This window comes from Camelus bactrianus, chromosome 20 (assembly GCF_048773025.1).
Source record: "Camelus bactrianus isolate YW-2024 breed Bactrian camel chromosome 20, ASM4877302v1, whole genome shotgun sequence".
In the NCBI taxonomy this organism is placed as follows: domain Eukaryota; kingdom Metazoa; phylum Chordata; class Mammalia; order Artiodactyla; family Camelidae; genus Camelus; species Camelus bactrianus.
In genome coordinates this window covers 20,214,684-20,227,358 of record NC_133558.1, presented here as the reverse complement: position 1 = coordinate 20,227,358, position 12,675 = coordinate 20,214,684, and the positions used below count along the sequence as shown (strand labels likewise).

Sequence of the window (12,675 nt, the reverse complement as noted above, 5' to 3'; positions counted from 1 at the left end):
GACCTCAAATAAAACAAGCAGACATCACTCAAATTATTTGACTTTATTCACTTTGAAGTAAACAGTCACACACACACACACAAAAAGCCTGTGTTGACATGAATATTACAAAAAGGAAAATGAACAAAAGATGGCAGTATACATTCACCTCTACATTTAGGCTCTGAAAAAATAGCAAGTTCGTAACTTCACCAAGAAACACAGTTCACTTCAAAACAACTTGCATACTTGAGAGCTGATGAAAGGCAGATATAAGGCAATGAGAAGTCTTGAACCCAACCGTCTCCATAACAAAACATGAGCTACCAGGGGAAGCACTCCTAATCCACCTCCTCAATGGTGGGGCCAGACCCAGAGCCCCCTTTGGGGGCCTGAGCCCCAAAGCCACCGGCCCCGGGGCCACCCGCCCCCTGGTACAGTCCACTGATGATGGGGTTACACACCTGCTCCAGCTCTTTCCTCTTGTGCTCAAACTCGTCCTTCTCGGCCAGCGTGTTGGCGTCCAACCACGAAATCACCTCCTGGCACTTGTCCAGCACTTTCTTCTTGTCGGCCTCGCTGATCTTGCCCTTGAGCCCCTCATCCTCCACGGCGCTCTTCATGTTGAAGGCGTAAGACTCCAGGGCGTTCTTGGCGGACACCCTCTCGCGCTGGACCTCGTCCTCGGCTTTGTACTTCTCCGCCTCCTGCACCATGCGCTCGATCTCCTCCTTGCTCAGCCGGCCCTTGTCGTTGGTGATGGTGATCTTGTTGGCCTTGCCCGTGCTCTTGTCCGTGGCCGTGACGTTCAGGATGCCATTGGCGTCGATGTCGAAGGTCACCTCGATCTGGGGCACTCCCCTGGGGGCCGGTGGGATGCCGCTCAGCTCGAAGCGCCCCAGCAGGTTGTTGTCCCGCGTCATGGCCCTCTCGCCCTCGTACACCTGGATCAGCACGCCCGGCTGGTTGTCCGAGTAGGTGGTGAAGATCTGCGTCTGCTTGGTGGGGATGGTGGAGTTGCGCTTGATCAGAGCGGTCATCACGCCCCCGGCCGTCTCCAGCCCCAGCGACAGGGGAGCCACGTCCAGCAGCAGCAGGTCCTGCACGTTCTCAGACTTGTCCCCCATCAGGATGGCTGCCTGCACCGCCGCCCCGTAGGCCACTGCCTCGTCGGGGTTGATGCTCTTGTTCAGGTCGCGCCCGTTGAAGAAGTCCTGCAGCAGCTTCTGCACCTTGGGGATGCGGGTGGAGCCGCCCACCAGGACCAGGTCGTGGATCTGGGCCTTGTCCAGCTTGGCGTCGCGCAGAGCCTTCTCCACGGGCTCCAAGGTGCTCCGGAACAGGTCCGAGCACAGCTCCTCGAACCGCGCCCTGGTGATGGACGTGTAGAAGTCGATGCCCTCGAACAGGGAGTCGATCTCCAGGCTGGCCTGGGTGCTGGACGACAGGGTCCTCTTGGCCCTCTCGCAGGCCGTGCGCAGCCGCCTCACGGCCCGCTTGTTCTGGCTGATGTCCTTCTTGTGCTTCCTCTTGAACTCCTCCACGAAGTGGTTCACCAGCCTGTTGTCAAAGTCCTCCCCACCCAGGTGCGTGTCCCCGGCCGTGGCCTTCACCTCGAAGATGCCGTCGTCGATCGTCAGGATGGATACGTCGAACGTGCCCCCACCCAGGTCGAAGATGAGCACGTTGCGCTCCCCCTTGCCGGTCCTGTCCAGGCCGTAGGCGATGGCGGCGGCGGTCGGCTCGTTGATGATCCGCAGCACGTTCAGCCCCGCGATCACCCCCGCATCCTTGGTGGCCTGGCGCTGCGAGTCGTTGAAGTAGGCCGGTACGGTGATCACCGCGTTGGTCACCGGGTGGCCCAGGTAAGCCTCGGCAATCTCCTTCATTTTGGTCAGCACCATCGACGAGATCTCCTCGGGGTAGAACGCCTTGGTCTCCCCCTTGTAGCTCACCTGCACCTTCGGCTTATCTCCGTCGTTGATCACGCGGAAGGGCCAGTGCTTCATGTCCGACTGCACCACCGGGTCGCCGAACTTGCGGCCGATCAGCCGCTTCGCGTCGAACACCGTGTTCTGCGGGTTCAGCGCCACCTGGTTCTTGGCCGCATCGCCGATGAGCCGCTCGGTGTCCGTGAAGGCCACGTAGCTGGGGGTGGTGCGGTTGCCCTGGTCGTTGGCGATGATCTCCACCTTGCCGTGCTGGAACACCCCCACGCAAGAGTAGGTGGTGCCCAGGTCGATGCCGATGGCCGTGTTTTTCGCCATGCCTGTGCCCTGCCTTTTCTCCGCCCCGCAATGAGCTTCAGACCTGAAAACGGCTGACGGGATCGGTGACAAGGAGCTGGATCGTTTATGGAGCCTTAAACTGAACGCGCCGGTGTCGTCCGGGGTGGTCCTCGGAAGCAGTGGGTCTGCAGAAGCTGTCCTCACGGACTACATAACGCAACTCCCGTCTCAGGGGCTTGCAGTTGCTCTAGGGCTGAGCGGCTCTGTGTTTATAATTCTTCATGGAGCCCCTCCTTTTTCCTCCTCAGCCAATCACCGAGCTCGGCGGAGCTGCCAGGTCGGGAATTTTCCAGGGGTTTCGCCTCACGTCCTGCCCCCTGGCTTTCTGGGACCAATCAGCGTCCTGTATCTCGCCCCTCCCAGAACTCTCCAGACTCTTCTGGGGCTTGCTGGGCTGGGCACTGTCACAGGGAGGGGGAGGTGGAAGGGGTAGAGAGTTAGTGGGGTCAGCCGACTGCGGGGGCGGGGCGGCGGCGGGTTTGGAGAGGAGGGTGGGGCGTGAGTGTTGACGCTTCCTGCCGCCGAGTCGCGTTACAATGGAGATACTGCCTCTGACGTCACGGACTAGTAGGGAATCTGGAGGATAGGACTGAAGCCGGGTCAGAGTTGTAGGGCGGGCGGGTGGGGGGTGGGGGGACACCGTCTGCGCAGTTTGAATATTGAGGGAGCCCCCAGCTACAGGGGCTCCGCAGTCCGAACCCTATCAAACTGGATCGAAGGCGGCGGGATACTAGGTGAGCCAAGAGGGCTCTGATTGAAATGAGCTGGGAAAAGGCAAGACTAGTTGGTCCTTGTTTGAGGCAGTGCTGGAAAGTTACCTAGTTTGTTTAAGTCTAAGGTATGGGGGCGTTGGCCAACCAGGGAAGGTGGGGGGGGAGGTCTTTTGAGGTGGCTGGGATTGGTCAGAACTGCCGGAAAGAGGGAGGAGCCGGTCTGTTTTTGTCTCCAGATGACAGGAGTTTTATTTGTGAAAAGGTTAGAGAAAGAAACTGCCTTGAAGAGCAGCACCTCGCCTGAGAAAACCGTGAGGGCTTGATTGGGTTCCGAGCAGCCATCTTCAGAGTGGCCAGGATTTACTCCCACCAATCCCTAAAGAGAGTAAAAGGAGACTAGGAGGTTAGCTAAACCCACTTGTGGAGATTGATGTCTCCTGGGGCGATCAGAACTGCAAATAATCTGAGCTCAGCAGGAGACAGGTACAATCTCAGAATGAAATTTGTCACAAAGAAACAGGCAGTTGAGTGAGGTCCTGTGAGAAACTGAAAACAGCGGATGCCGTTGGTCTCCCACTCCCTTACAGCTGGCTAGGAGTACTTTTCCCTACCTTGTCCAAAAAGCACTGTGCCACAAAAAAAAAATTTGTACACAGTAACGATATTTGAACACAGAGTATGTGGCAGAGTTATTCACAATAGCTGTAAGGTGGAAGCAGCTCAAGTGCTACAGAGGGAATAAATGAATAAACAAAACGTGGCACATAACATACAATGAAAATTAATCAGCTTTGAAAGGGAAGGAAATTCTGACACATGGTGTAACATAGAGGAACTTGAAGTATTATGCTAAGTGAAATAAGCTGGTCACAAAAAGGAAGAATTAGTGTATAATTCTACTAACATGAGGTACCTAGAGTAGTCAAATGATGAGAGAAAGAATAGTGGTTGCCAAGAGCTGAGGGAAGAGGGGAAGGAGGAGTTGTTTAATGGGTCTAGAATTTCAGTTTTGCAAGATAAAAGATTCTGGAGATTGGTTGGACAACAATGTGAATGAACTTACTACTGAACTGTGTGCCAAAAAATGATTAAGATGGTAAATTTTATGTAATGTGTATTTCACCACAATTAAAAATAAATAAAATTAAAAAGTTCTCAGCCAAAAGTTTATCTTATTCTCTCTCCACAGGCCTAGGAAAACCATGGCTGCTGCTAAGGGTACGGCCATTGGCATCGACCTGGGCACCACCTACTCGTGCGTCGGGGTGTTCCAGCACGGCAAGGTGGAGATCATCGCCAACGACCAGGGGAACCGCACCACCCCCAGCTATGTGGCCTTCACGGACACCGAGCGGCTCATCGGCGATGCGGCCAAGAACCAGGTAGCCATGAATCCACAGAACACTGTCTTTGATGCCAAACGTCTGATTGGCAGGAAATTTAATGATCCTGTAGTGCAATCAGATATGAAACTTTGGCCTTTTCAAGTAATCAATGAAGGAGGCAAGCCCAAGGTAATGGTGTCCTACAAAGGGGAGAAAAAAGCTTTCTACCCTGAGGAAATCTCTTCTATGGTACTGACTAAGATGAAGGAGACTGCTGAGGCTTTTTTGGGCCACACTGTCACCAATGCTGTGATCACCGTGCCAGCCTATTTCAATGACTCTCAGCGCCAGGCCACCAAGGATGCAGGTGTGATTGCAGGTCTCAACGTGCTAAGAATTATCAACGAACCCACAGCTGCTGCCATTGCTTATGGCTTAGATAAAGCAGGTCAGGGAGAGCGACACGTCCTAATCTTTGATCTGGGTGGAGGCACATTTGATGTGTCCATCCTGACCATAGATGACGGGATTTTTGAGGTGAAGGCCACGGCTGGGGACACGCACCTGGGTGGGGAGGACTTTGACAACAGGCTGGTGAGCCACTTTGTGGAGGAGTTCAAGAGGAAGCACAAGAAGGACATCAGCCAGAACAAGCGGGCCGTGAGGCGGCTGCGCACGGCCTGCGAGAGGGCCAAGAGGACCCTGTCGTCCAGCACCCAGGCCAACTTGGAAATTGATTCACTTTATGAAGGCATTGACTTCTACACGTCCATCACCAGAGCCCGGTTTGAAGAGTTGTGTGCAGACCTGTTTAGGGGCACCTTGGAGCCTGTGGAGAAGGCTCTTCGGGATGCCAAAACAGATAAGGCTAAAATCCATGACATTGTTTTAGTGGGGGGCTCCACCCGCATACCTAAGGTTCAGAAGCTGCTGCAAGACTACTTTAATGGTCGTGATCTCAACAAAAGCATCAACCCCGATGAGGCAGTGGCCTATGGGGCTGCAGTACAGGCAGCCATTTTGATGGGGGACAAGTCTGAAAAGGTACAGGACCTGCTGTTGTTGGATGTGGCTCCCCTGTCCCTAGGGTTGGAGACGGCCGGGGGCGTGATGACCGTCCTGATCAAGCGCAACTCCACCATCCCCACCAAGCAGACGCAGATCTTCACCACCTACTCAGACAACCAGCCTGGGGTGTTGATTCAGGTGTATGAGGGCGAGAGGGCCATGACTCGGGACAACAACCTGCTGGGGCGCTTTGACCTGACTGGAATCCCTCCTGCCCCCAGGGGAGTGCCCCAGATTGAGGTAACCTTCGACATTGATGCAAATGGTATTCTCAATGTAACAGCCATGGACAAGAGCACGGGCAAGGCCAACAAGATCACCATCACCAACGACAAGGGCCGGCTGAGCAAGGAAGAGATTGAGCGCATGGTTCTGGATGCTGAGAAATATAAAGCTGAAGATGAGGTCCAGAGAGAGAAAATTGCTGCCAAAAATGCATTAGAATCCTATGCTTTTAACATGAAGAGTGCTGTGAGTGATGAAGGCCTGAAGGGCAAGATTAGTGAGTCTGATAAAAAGAAAATACTGAATAAATGCAATGAGGTTCTTTCATGGCTGGAGGCCAATCAACTGGCTGAGAAAGATGAGTTTGATCATAAGAGAAAGGAATTGGAGCAGGTGTGCAACCCAGTCATCACAAAGCTCTACCAGGGAGGATGCACTGGGCCTTCATGTGGAACAGGGTATACACCTGGAAGGGCTGCCACAGGCCCCACCATTGAAGAAGTAGATTAATCTTATCTGGAGCTGGAGGGTTCTAGGGTGCCTCTAAGATGAATTTTGTTTCCCTCATCTTCAAACATGATTATGATTCTTGAATTGACCTGAACCTAAATTACCATCCTTTTTGGATCATGATGGAGGAGTCTCATACCACCTTTCACACTCCAATGTCCTGTTTCTGACTCTGAAATGAGACTGTTAGGAAAACTAGGCCCCTCTCTGAACCATTTGCAGAATTTGAATGTCTGTTATTTATTTCTGGCCTCCCCAACTTTCTTCTTCCTGTGTAGATGGTTATTTGTCCCTCAGTAAATTTGTTCCTAAAGCAAATTGCTTCTGGTATCTTTAGATTGTGTTTATCTTGAAAACTCGGGAAAAGGAGAGTTTGTAGAGAGAGCATGTGTGGTCTGCTTGTGAGCAAATTGTGAATGATTAAACGGGTAAGGGCAAAGTATTTGAATTTTCATGGGCTAATTGTTTGAAGCAGGAAAACAACTTTGGATCATAAGGCACCTTTAACCCCAGTTAGAGTAGTTCCTAATTAGTTACTGCTAATATTTAGTGATGGACTGATCTAGGTGCTTAGGGTTCCACCTGGGGTTGGAGGCACAAACTTCTGCTAGATGTGCTGATGTCACTTAGAGGTGGGGTCTAGGAGATCCAGCACGCACAGAGTCCATTATTACATCCTTTAAATGCTGGAAATGTTTCTACAGCAAACTCTTAACAAACGGGTAGTTTTATGCAAGATGAAAATGGAGGATTTAGTGGAGGATTTTCAATGATCTTATTGAAAAACATTTCACCTGCTGTGTCATAATATCGCATACTTATAAAGCCTTGGGGACATGAGTATAGAAGTATGTGTTACTGCACTTGTGAACCTTTGAGGAGGCAATATTTGCATTTGAAATACTAGAATTGGTATTTCTATCCCCTGGCCAATCTGTTTAGTTTTACTCAGTCCTTTATAGGACAGCCCTAGGCAAAAGCGTAAAAGAAATATGGACTGAGGTTGGGTCCTCGGGAGGAATATAGTTATTGGGAACCTTTGATAAACTCAAGATTTGTACGCAGGCTCCTGATCTCGACGACTCAATATTTTTTTAACTTTTATTAAGTGTAACAAACATAGAAAAGTGTGCAAATCATTATGGTTTTTCACAAACTACCCAACAGTTTGCAATAGGAAATGTCTTTAGGGTGTGAGCAAATCACGCTGGTACTTCATTGTCATGGAGAGGAACAAAAACCTCTTGAGAGGCGGTGAGCGGGCCTCTCCGACACCCGGGCAGCAGCTGAGGCCGGCGCCTGCGCGATGGGAGCCCGCCGCTCCGGGAGGAAGTCGGAAGGCAGGAAGCCCCGCCCCTTTCCCGGCTTTAGCGTCTCTTCTGTTCTACACCACCGGCTCTCCGCGAGTCCGCCGCGCGCTCTCCTCCATCCCTCGGAGCTCTCCGCGGCGCGTCCCGCTGCGCTTGCGCGACCCCGCCCCGTCCCACGCGCGGGCTCGCGCTCGGGTTCCCGCCCGGCCTCCGGCCCGCGGCACCCAGCGCTCGCCTTCCCGGTCCCGCAGGCAGCCCGCGGCGCAAGCACCATGGTGGGTACCGTGACGTCACAAGGGGGCGCCCTCGGGGAGCGCTGGCCGTTGGGACGGTTCGGGGCTGTGTGGGGGAACCCTCTGGGGGCTTTGTTCCTCTGAGCTGGCTTTGGGCCCTAGGATTTTTCCCTGCATCCATAGCCTGCGCCTCCAGTTCTTTGAGGAGAGACCCGCGAGCAAATGGGACTTATTTTTCCCTTATGAAGGGGAAAATAAATAAAACCCGAGAGAGTAGGCAGGGAGAGCAGGAGGGGGAAAAGCTAGACTTTAAGGAGCATTTCCCTGACGGAGACTGGGCTTCGGGAGGGTGCGGGTGGAATACTTCCTACAGTTCACTGGGAGGCGTGGGCAGGACCCCAGGAGAGGTGGTTTGTTGAGAGAACAGCCCGAGGCGTGCAAGGCAGAGCCTCTCTCTGGGGCTTTATGTCAGGGACTCTAGGAAGTGCATAATCATCTGGGCTCCAGCCATTCATCCAAGTATTCTTCTCTATGAAGTTATGGGAACTGCCAGAGATTGGCGGGGATCCCAATACCAGTAGTTGGTAATGCTGGCAGGGGGACACGCCTCTTTCCATGTCCCTTCCCATATGATGATTTTCACCCCTCTCCCCCAATAGCTCTTCTATTCCTTTTTCAAGTCCCTTGTGGGCAAGGACGTGGTCGTGGAACTCAAGAATGACCTGAGGTAGGTACCTGTTCCAACAAGTCTGTAGGGGGTGGATGTACCTAGCGTCCTGGAACTTCTTTATGTTGACAAGTATTTGAGGGCTCGGCAAGGTGGGAGAGACACAAAAGAAATGACTTTTGCCTTAAGCTCTCAGATTAGCTAGGGAATTGTATCTTCTATTGGAAAACAATACAAAGAAATATGTAAGGAGTAAGCACTAGAGAGAAGTCAAGGCAGAGGCATCAGTAACATTTTTTACAAAACAGTTTTGTTTTTCTGATTAAATTATATGCTCCTTTGACCCAACTTTTAGAAACGTAAGTATTGGTTCCACAGGTAAAGACGTTTGTACAAGGATGTTGATGGTTTTGTTTGTAATAGCCAAAAATTGGAAACAAATAGCCATCACTAGGGAATAGGTTAGATTGTGATATAGCTGTATAATACAGCTGTCACATGGAAATAAGATGTATTAATATGGAAAGCTTTTGCAAAATAGTGTATGTGGCATAGTCTCCTTTTTGTTGGAGAAAATATAAAAGATAAACAGAAGACCAATGTGGTCCATTCTGTGTGTGCTGCTTTTCCATCCCCTACCTCCTTGTATCATTAGCTTTTAATCATCTTTCAGGACTTGCATTAAATGCTGTATCCTTGGACCTCAAATTGTGATTTATGGAAATATGTTTACTGTTTAGAGCTTGTCCTTCCTAAAGGGCCAGGACCATGTTTAAGCTCACCATTGTATACTTAACATCTAGCACAGGCCTGGTATATAGTAGATGCTTAATAAATGTGCTGAAGGAAAGAAAACTAGCTCATATTTGAGAACCTCCTATAGACTAAGCACTACTCTGAATACTTTACATTTATTAACTCATTTAATTCTCACAACACCTCTACCTGACATACATGGTTGCTTTACACATGAGGATACTGAAGCTTGACTAGGTTAAACTTGGTTGAGTCTAGACAACTAGTAAAAGACAAAGCCAGAACTTAAATCCCATTCTGTCCCCCCCTTTTTCTTTGTTTGTTTTTAATTAAAAATAGGGCATATTCTAAGCAGTTGGAAAACTTGCTTTCACTTAACAGTATGTTGTGGATATTTTCCACGTTAATATAGTTCACCTTTAACATTATTAATGTCTGACTGGCATTTTTGTTAGCTGGCTAGAACTCATTTAACCAAGACCTTGCTGCTGGATATATAGGCTGTTTCCAAGTCTTTGCATTTTACAACTGATGCTGCCCTGAACATCCTGAACATCATCATGCATACATCTTTGTATACATCTTATTTCTTTAGAAAAAATCCTTTAAACAAATGTACATTCAAAATATTGATGTGTATTACCTGATTGTCCTTTAGAAAGTTTGAATCAATGTATTCTCTTCCCAACAGTTTCTTCTACATTTTTCTGTGAGAATTTTTTAGTAGGGGAAGGGGGAGGAGAGATTTTAGATCAGAGAGTTTGATTTGTGGCACTGGCAGTGCATCTTGTGTTGATGGCATATATATTGGATCCATATACAGTGATAAGTGTGGAAGCCACGACCATCCTTGGCAGTTCTGTGAGGTGACTTGTGTTTGATTTTCCTCTTTTCTCCTTCCTGGGCCCTCCACATGGCAAGAGTAACTGCTATGTTATAGCCCCAGACCCTAAAGCAAGGACTTGTAAGATATGAAGATACTCCATTGGGTTGGGAGAAGAACTCTTTCTCTCATGCTTGTTGTCAGACCACTTTTGTGCCAGGTATCTCATTCCTAAGGGACTGAATGAAATGACACCACCTTATGCAGTTCCTTATGCAGACGTTGGTTGGCCCTGTCAAAGGCATTTTTCAGCAGCCAGCAATTTGGTGAAACCACCACTGAGGCAGTTGGTCTCAGACACTGGATTTCAAACAATAAGAATTTTACAAAAATTAGGGCTCAAAAGAGAATTGATATCTTTAATTTTGGCAAGATAAGGACATTTTAAACTGCCATTTATTAAAATCATTTCATTAATTTTTTTTAATACAAAAAATAGGAAGGGCAATTAAAGAGCAGAGAGCAGTTATTCTTAGGGGAAAACTACTGACAACCTTTAGGACCTTACATACACACTATGCTAGCCTGTGTTTTCTCTTTTGTCATGGACTCATGAAACTAGCACATATCAGTGTTGAAAATCAGAGTTCTAAGGAACTTAGAATCTGGTGATGATATGCAGGGTGGTTAGGATGAGGGCAGCCAGGTTGGAGACTAGCCTAGTTTGCAGTATAAAATCATACTAGAAAGAGAAATGCAAAAATGTTAAAAAGACATCAGCAAAATGAAGGGGATTCATGGGACATGGAGGTGGAGAAGTACAACTTACAGGATTTGGGGTTGTGAGACTTGGTGTTGAAGCCATTGACAGAAATGAAGGAATTAGGAGAGGGGTAGCATGGTTTGGAGCACTGGTGTTTGGCTAGCACTCCTTATTAATATTTCAGGAGGCTTGAGGAAGGGAGAGGGTATCTCTCATGCCTGCATCATCAAGAACATAGCTAGCTACTTTATCTACTTTACATATGGGGCTCTGGTTCCAAAGCAATAAATACTTGAAAATACCTGATGGTTCTGAGAGAAAGGCTTAGAGTCCCTGTTTATTTGTTCTAAACTTGAGCAAATTATACAAACTTCCTGAGCCCGTGGATGGTTAATAGCTACCTTATGAAGTGGCTGTAAAGATTACAAATACTATGCAGAATACAGGTCTAGCACATAACCGTTGTTTAATGGTAGCTACTAAGAGTGAGTTGGTTTAGGGAGAGGAGCTGTGAGGTCTAAACACACTGCTCTGGAAGCATTTTCTTTTCCACTCCAGAGCTCAGGCATGACCCCTTTGGGTTCTACCATTTCTCGTTTCCTCATATCCTTTACTTACCCCAACCATGTTCTTATCTCTGCTCTGAAGTCATCTCTACATTGACTTTGGTATAAACTAACTTGGTTTTTCCCTCTCTCTGCCCCTGACAGCATCTGTGGAACCCTCCATTCTGTGGATCAGGTGAGCTATAGCAAGGGCCCTGAATCTGGCCTTGGGGAAGGAGAGGAGAGGGCTTAAAGGCAGGGTACTTGCATCTTGTCTCTAGTACTAATGATGTTCATCTTCTTTTCTTAGTATCTCAACATCAAACTGACTGACATCAGTGTCACTGACCCTGAGAAATACCCTCACATGGTGAGTTGTGGGTGGTACAGAAGAGGAAACACCTCTAAAAGCAGGAGGCCCTTGGGTGGATAGAGGGTGTTTTTCAGGATGTTTTCACATTTGTCTACTCTGTCTAGTTATCAGTGAAGAACTGCTTCATCAGGGGCTCAGTGGTTCGCTATGTGCAGTTACCAGCAGATGAGGTGGACACACAGTTGCTACAGGATGCAGCAAGGAAGGAGGCCCTGCAGCAGAAACAGTGATGGTTCCTTCTCCCTCCCTCTTCTTCCATTGATGACCCTTAACCTCACGTCCCAGCTCAGGATACCTCCCTCGCCTTACTTGAGGTGTTGGTTTTGTTTTTGTTTTTCATAGTGAAGGCTTTTTTTTTTTTTAAAGGATAAGTGGATGAGAGGAATAATAGTGGGGAGCTGCTGTCCTCTGTTAAGAAGGGGAGGAAAAGTAGGCTGGGGAACTTCGAAGCTTTTCCGGTCCCCATCTCTTGCCTTTCTCGCTTCTCCCCTGGTGATGGTGGGAGAATCTCCCAGATCTCTCCAGGGTAGCACGTGATTCATTTTGGGGATGGAAGGAATCTGTCCCGCATCGGGAATAAAATTTATGATGCAAAATCGTGTTCTGGTTGCGTGTGTGTTTTGGGAAGGTGGCTGGAAGGTGGGAAAGGGGTGTTAAATCCATCCAAGCCCTGTTATACTCATTACCCCAGCCAAGAATCCAGCTCATCCTGGCATTACCTGCTACTGCTTTCCTTGGTATAAACCATAAAATACCCCAACTGCACTACAGCATGTTTCCTGAACATGCCCCTACCTGCAGGACCTACCTACCGGTCTTTTGCTTACACTGTACCTTGGAGTGCTTGCTGTCCTATTAACATGAAAGCCAATGAGATACCAAAATGCATTTGATGCTGCTAGATTTCTTCCTCAACCCAGCCAAATAGCAGATAAGTACAAACAAGTGACAAACACAATTTTTACCGTGGGAAGTTGGAAAGGGGGATCTAACACTCCATTCAGCAAACGAGTTCTCGCTACAGATTATAGTTCTCAGCACGGAGGGGGCCATCCAGTGCGACTCCCTTTTCTCACTGAGGAAGAAATGAGCCCCAG

At 48.9% G+C, this 12,675-nt stretch overlaps 3 protein-coding genes across 6 annotated transcripts; 2 read left to right on the top strand and 1 right to left on the bottom strand.

Annotated features, from left to right (window-relative positions):
* Positions 1-28: 28 nt before the first annotated feature.
* On the bottom strand, positions 29-2,466 carry HSPA1A (heat shock protein family A (Hsp70) member 1A). Its single transcript, XM_010961482.3, has one exon. It carries the CDS (start codon positions 2,244-2,246, stop codon positions 321-323), a length of 1,926 nt encoding a protein of 641 aa, XP_010959784.3. The 5' UTR covers positions 2,247-2,466; the 3' UTR covers positions 29-320.
* Positions 2,467-2,883: 417 nt separating this feature from the next.
* On the top strand, positions 2,884-6,426 carry HSPA1L (heat shock protein family A (Hsp70) member 1 like). Of its 4 annotated transcripts, none has more exons than XM_010961484.3 (2): positions 2,884-3,001; positions 4,170-6,426. In XM_010961484.3, exon 2 carries the CDS (start codon positions 4,183-4,185, stop codon positions 6,106-6,108), a length of 1,926 nt encoding a protein of 641 aa, XP_010959786.2. In that variant the 5' UTR covers positions 2,884-3,001; positions 4,170-4,182; the 3' UTR covers positions 6,109-6,426. The 4 variants fall into 4 exon arrangements, with proteins under 4 accessions (XP_010959786.2, XP_074204489.1, XP_074204487.1 ...); XM_074348388.1 differs by lacking the exon at positions 2,884-3,001 and adding an exon at positions 3,003-3,105; XM_074348386.1 differs by lacking the exon at positions 2,884-3,001 and adding an exon at positions 3,158-3,463.
* Positions 6,427-7,399: 973 nt separating this feature from the next.
* On the top strand, positions 7,400-12,174 carry LSM2 (LSM2 homolog, U6 small nuclear RNA and mRNA degradation associated). The gene is made up of 5 exons (XM_010961485.2): positions 7,400-7,693; positions 8,311-8,378; positions 11,371-11,401; positions 11,516-11,575; positions 11,683-12,174. Exons 1-5 carry the CDS (start codon positions 7,415-7,417, stop codon positions 11,806-11,808), a joined length of 564 nt encoding a protein of 187 aa, XP_010959787.2. The 5' UTR covers positions 7,400-7,414; the 3' UTR covers positions 11,809-12,174.
* The last annotated feature ends 501 nt before the right edge of the window (positions 12,175-12,675 follow it).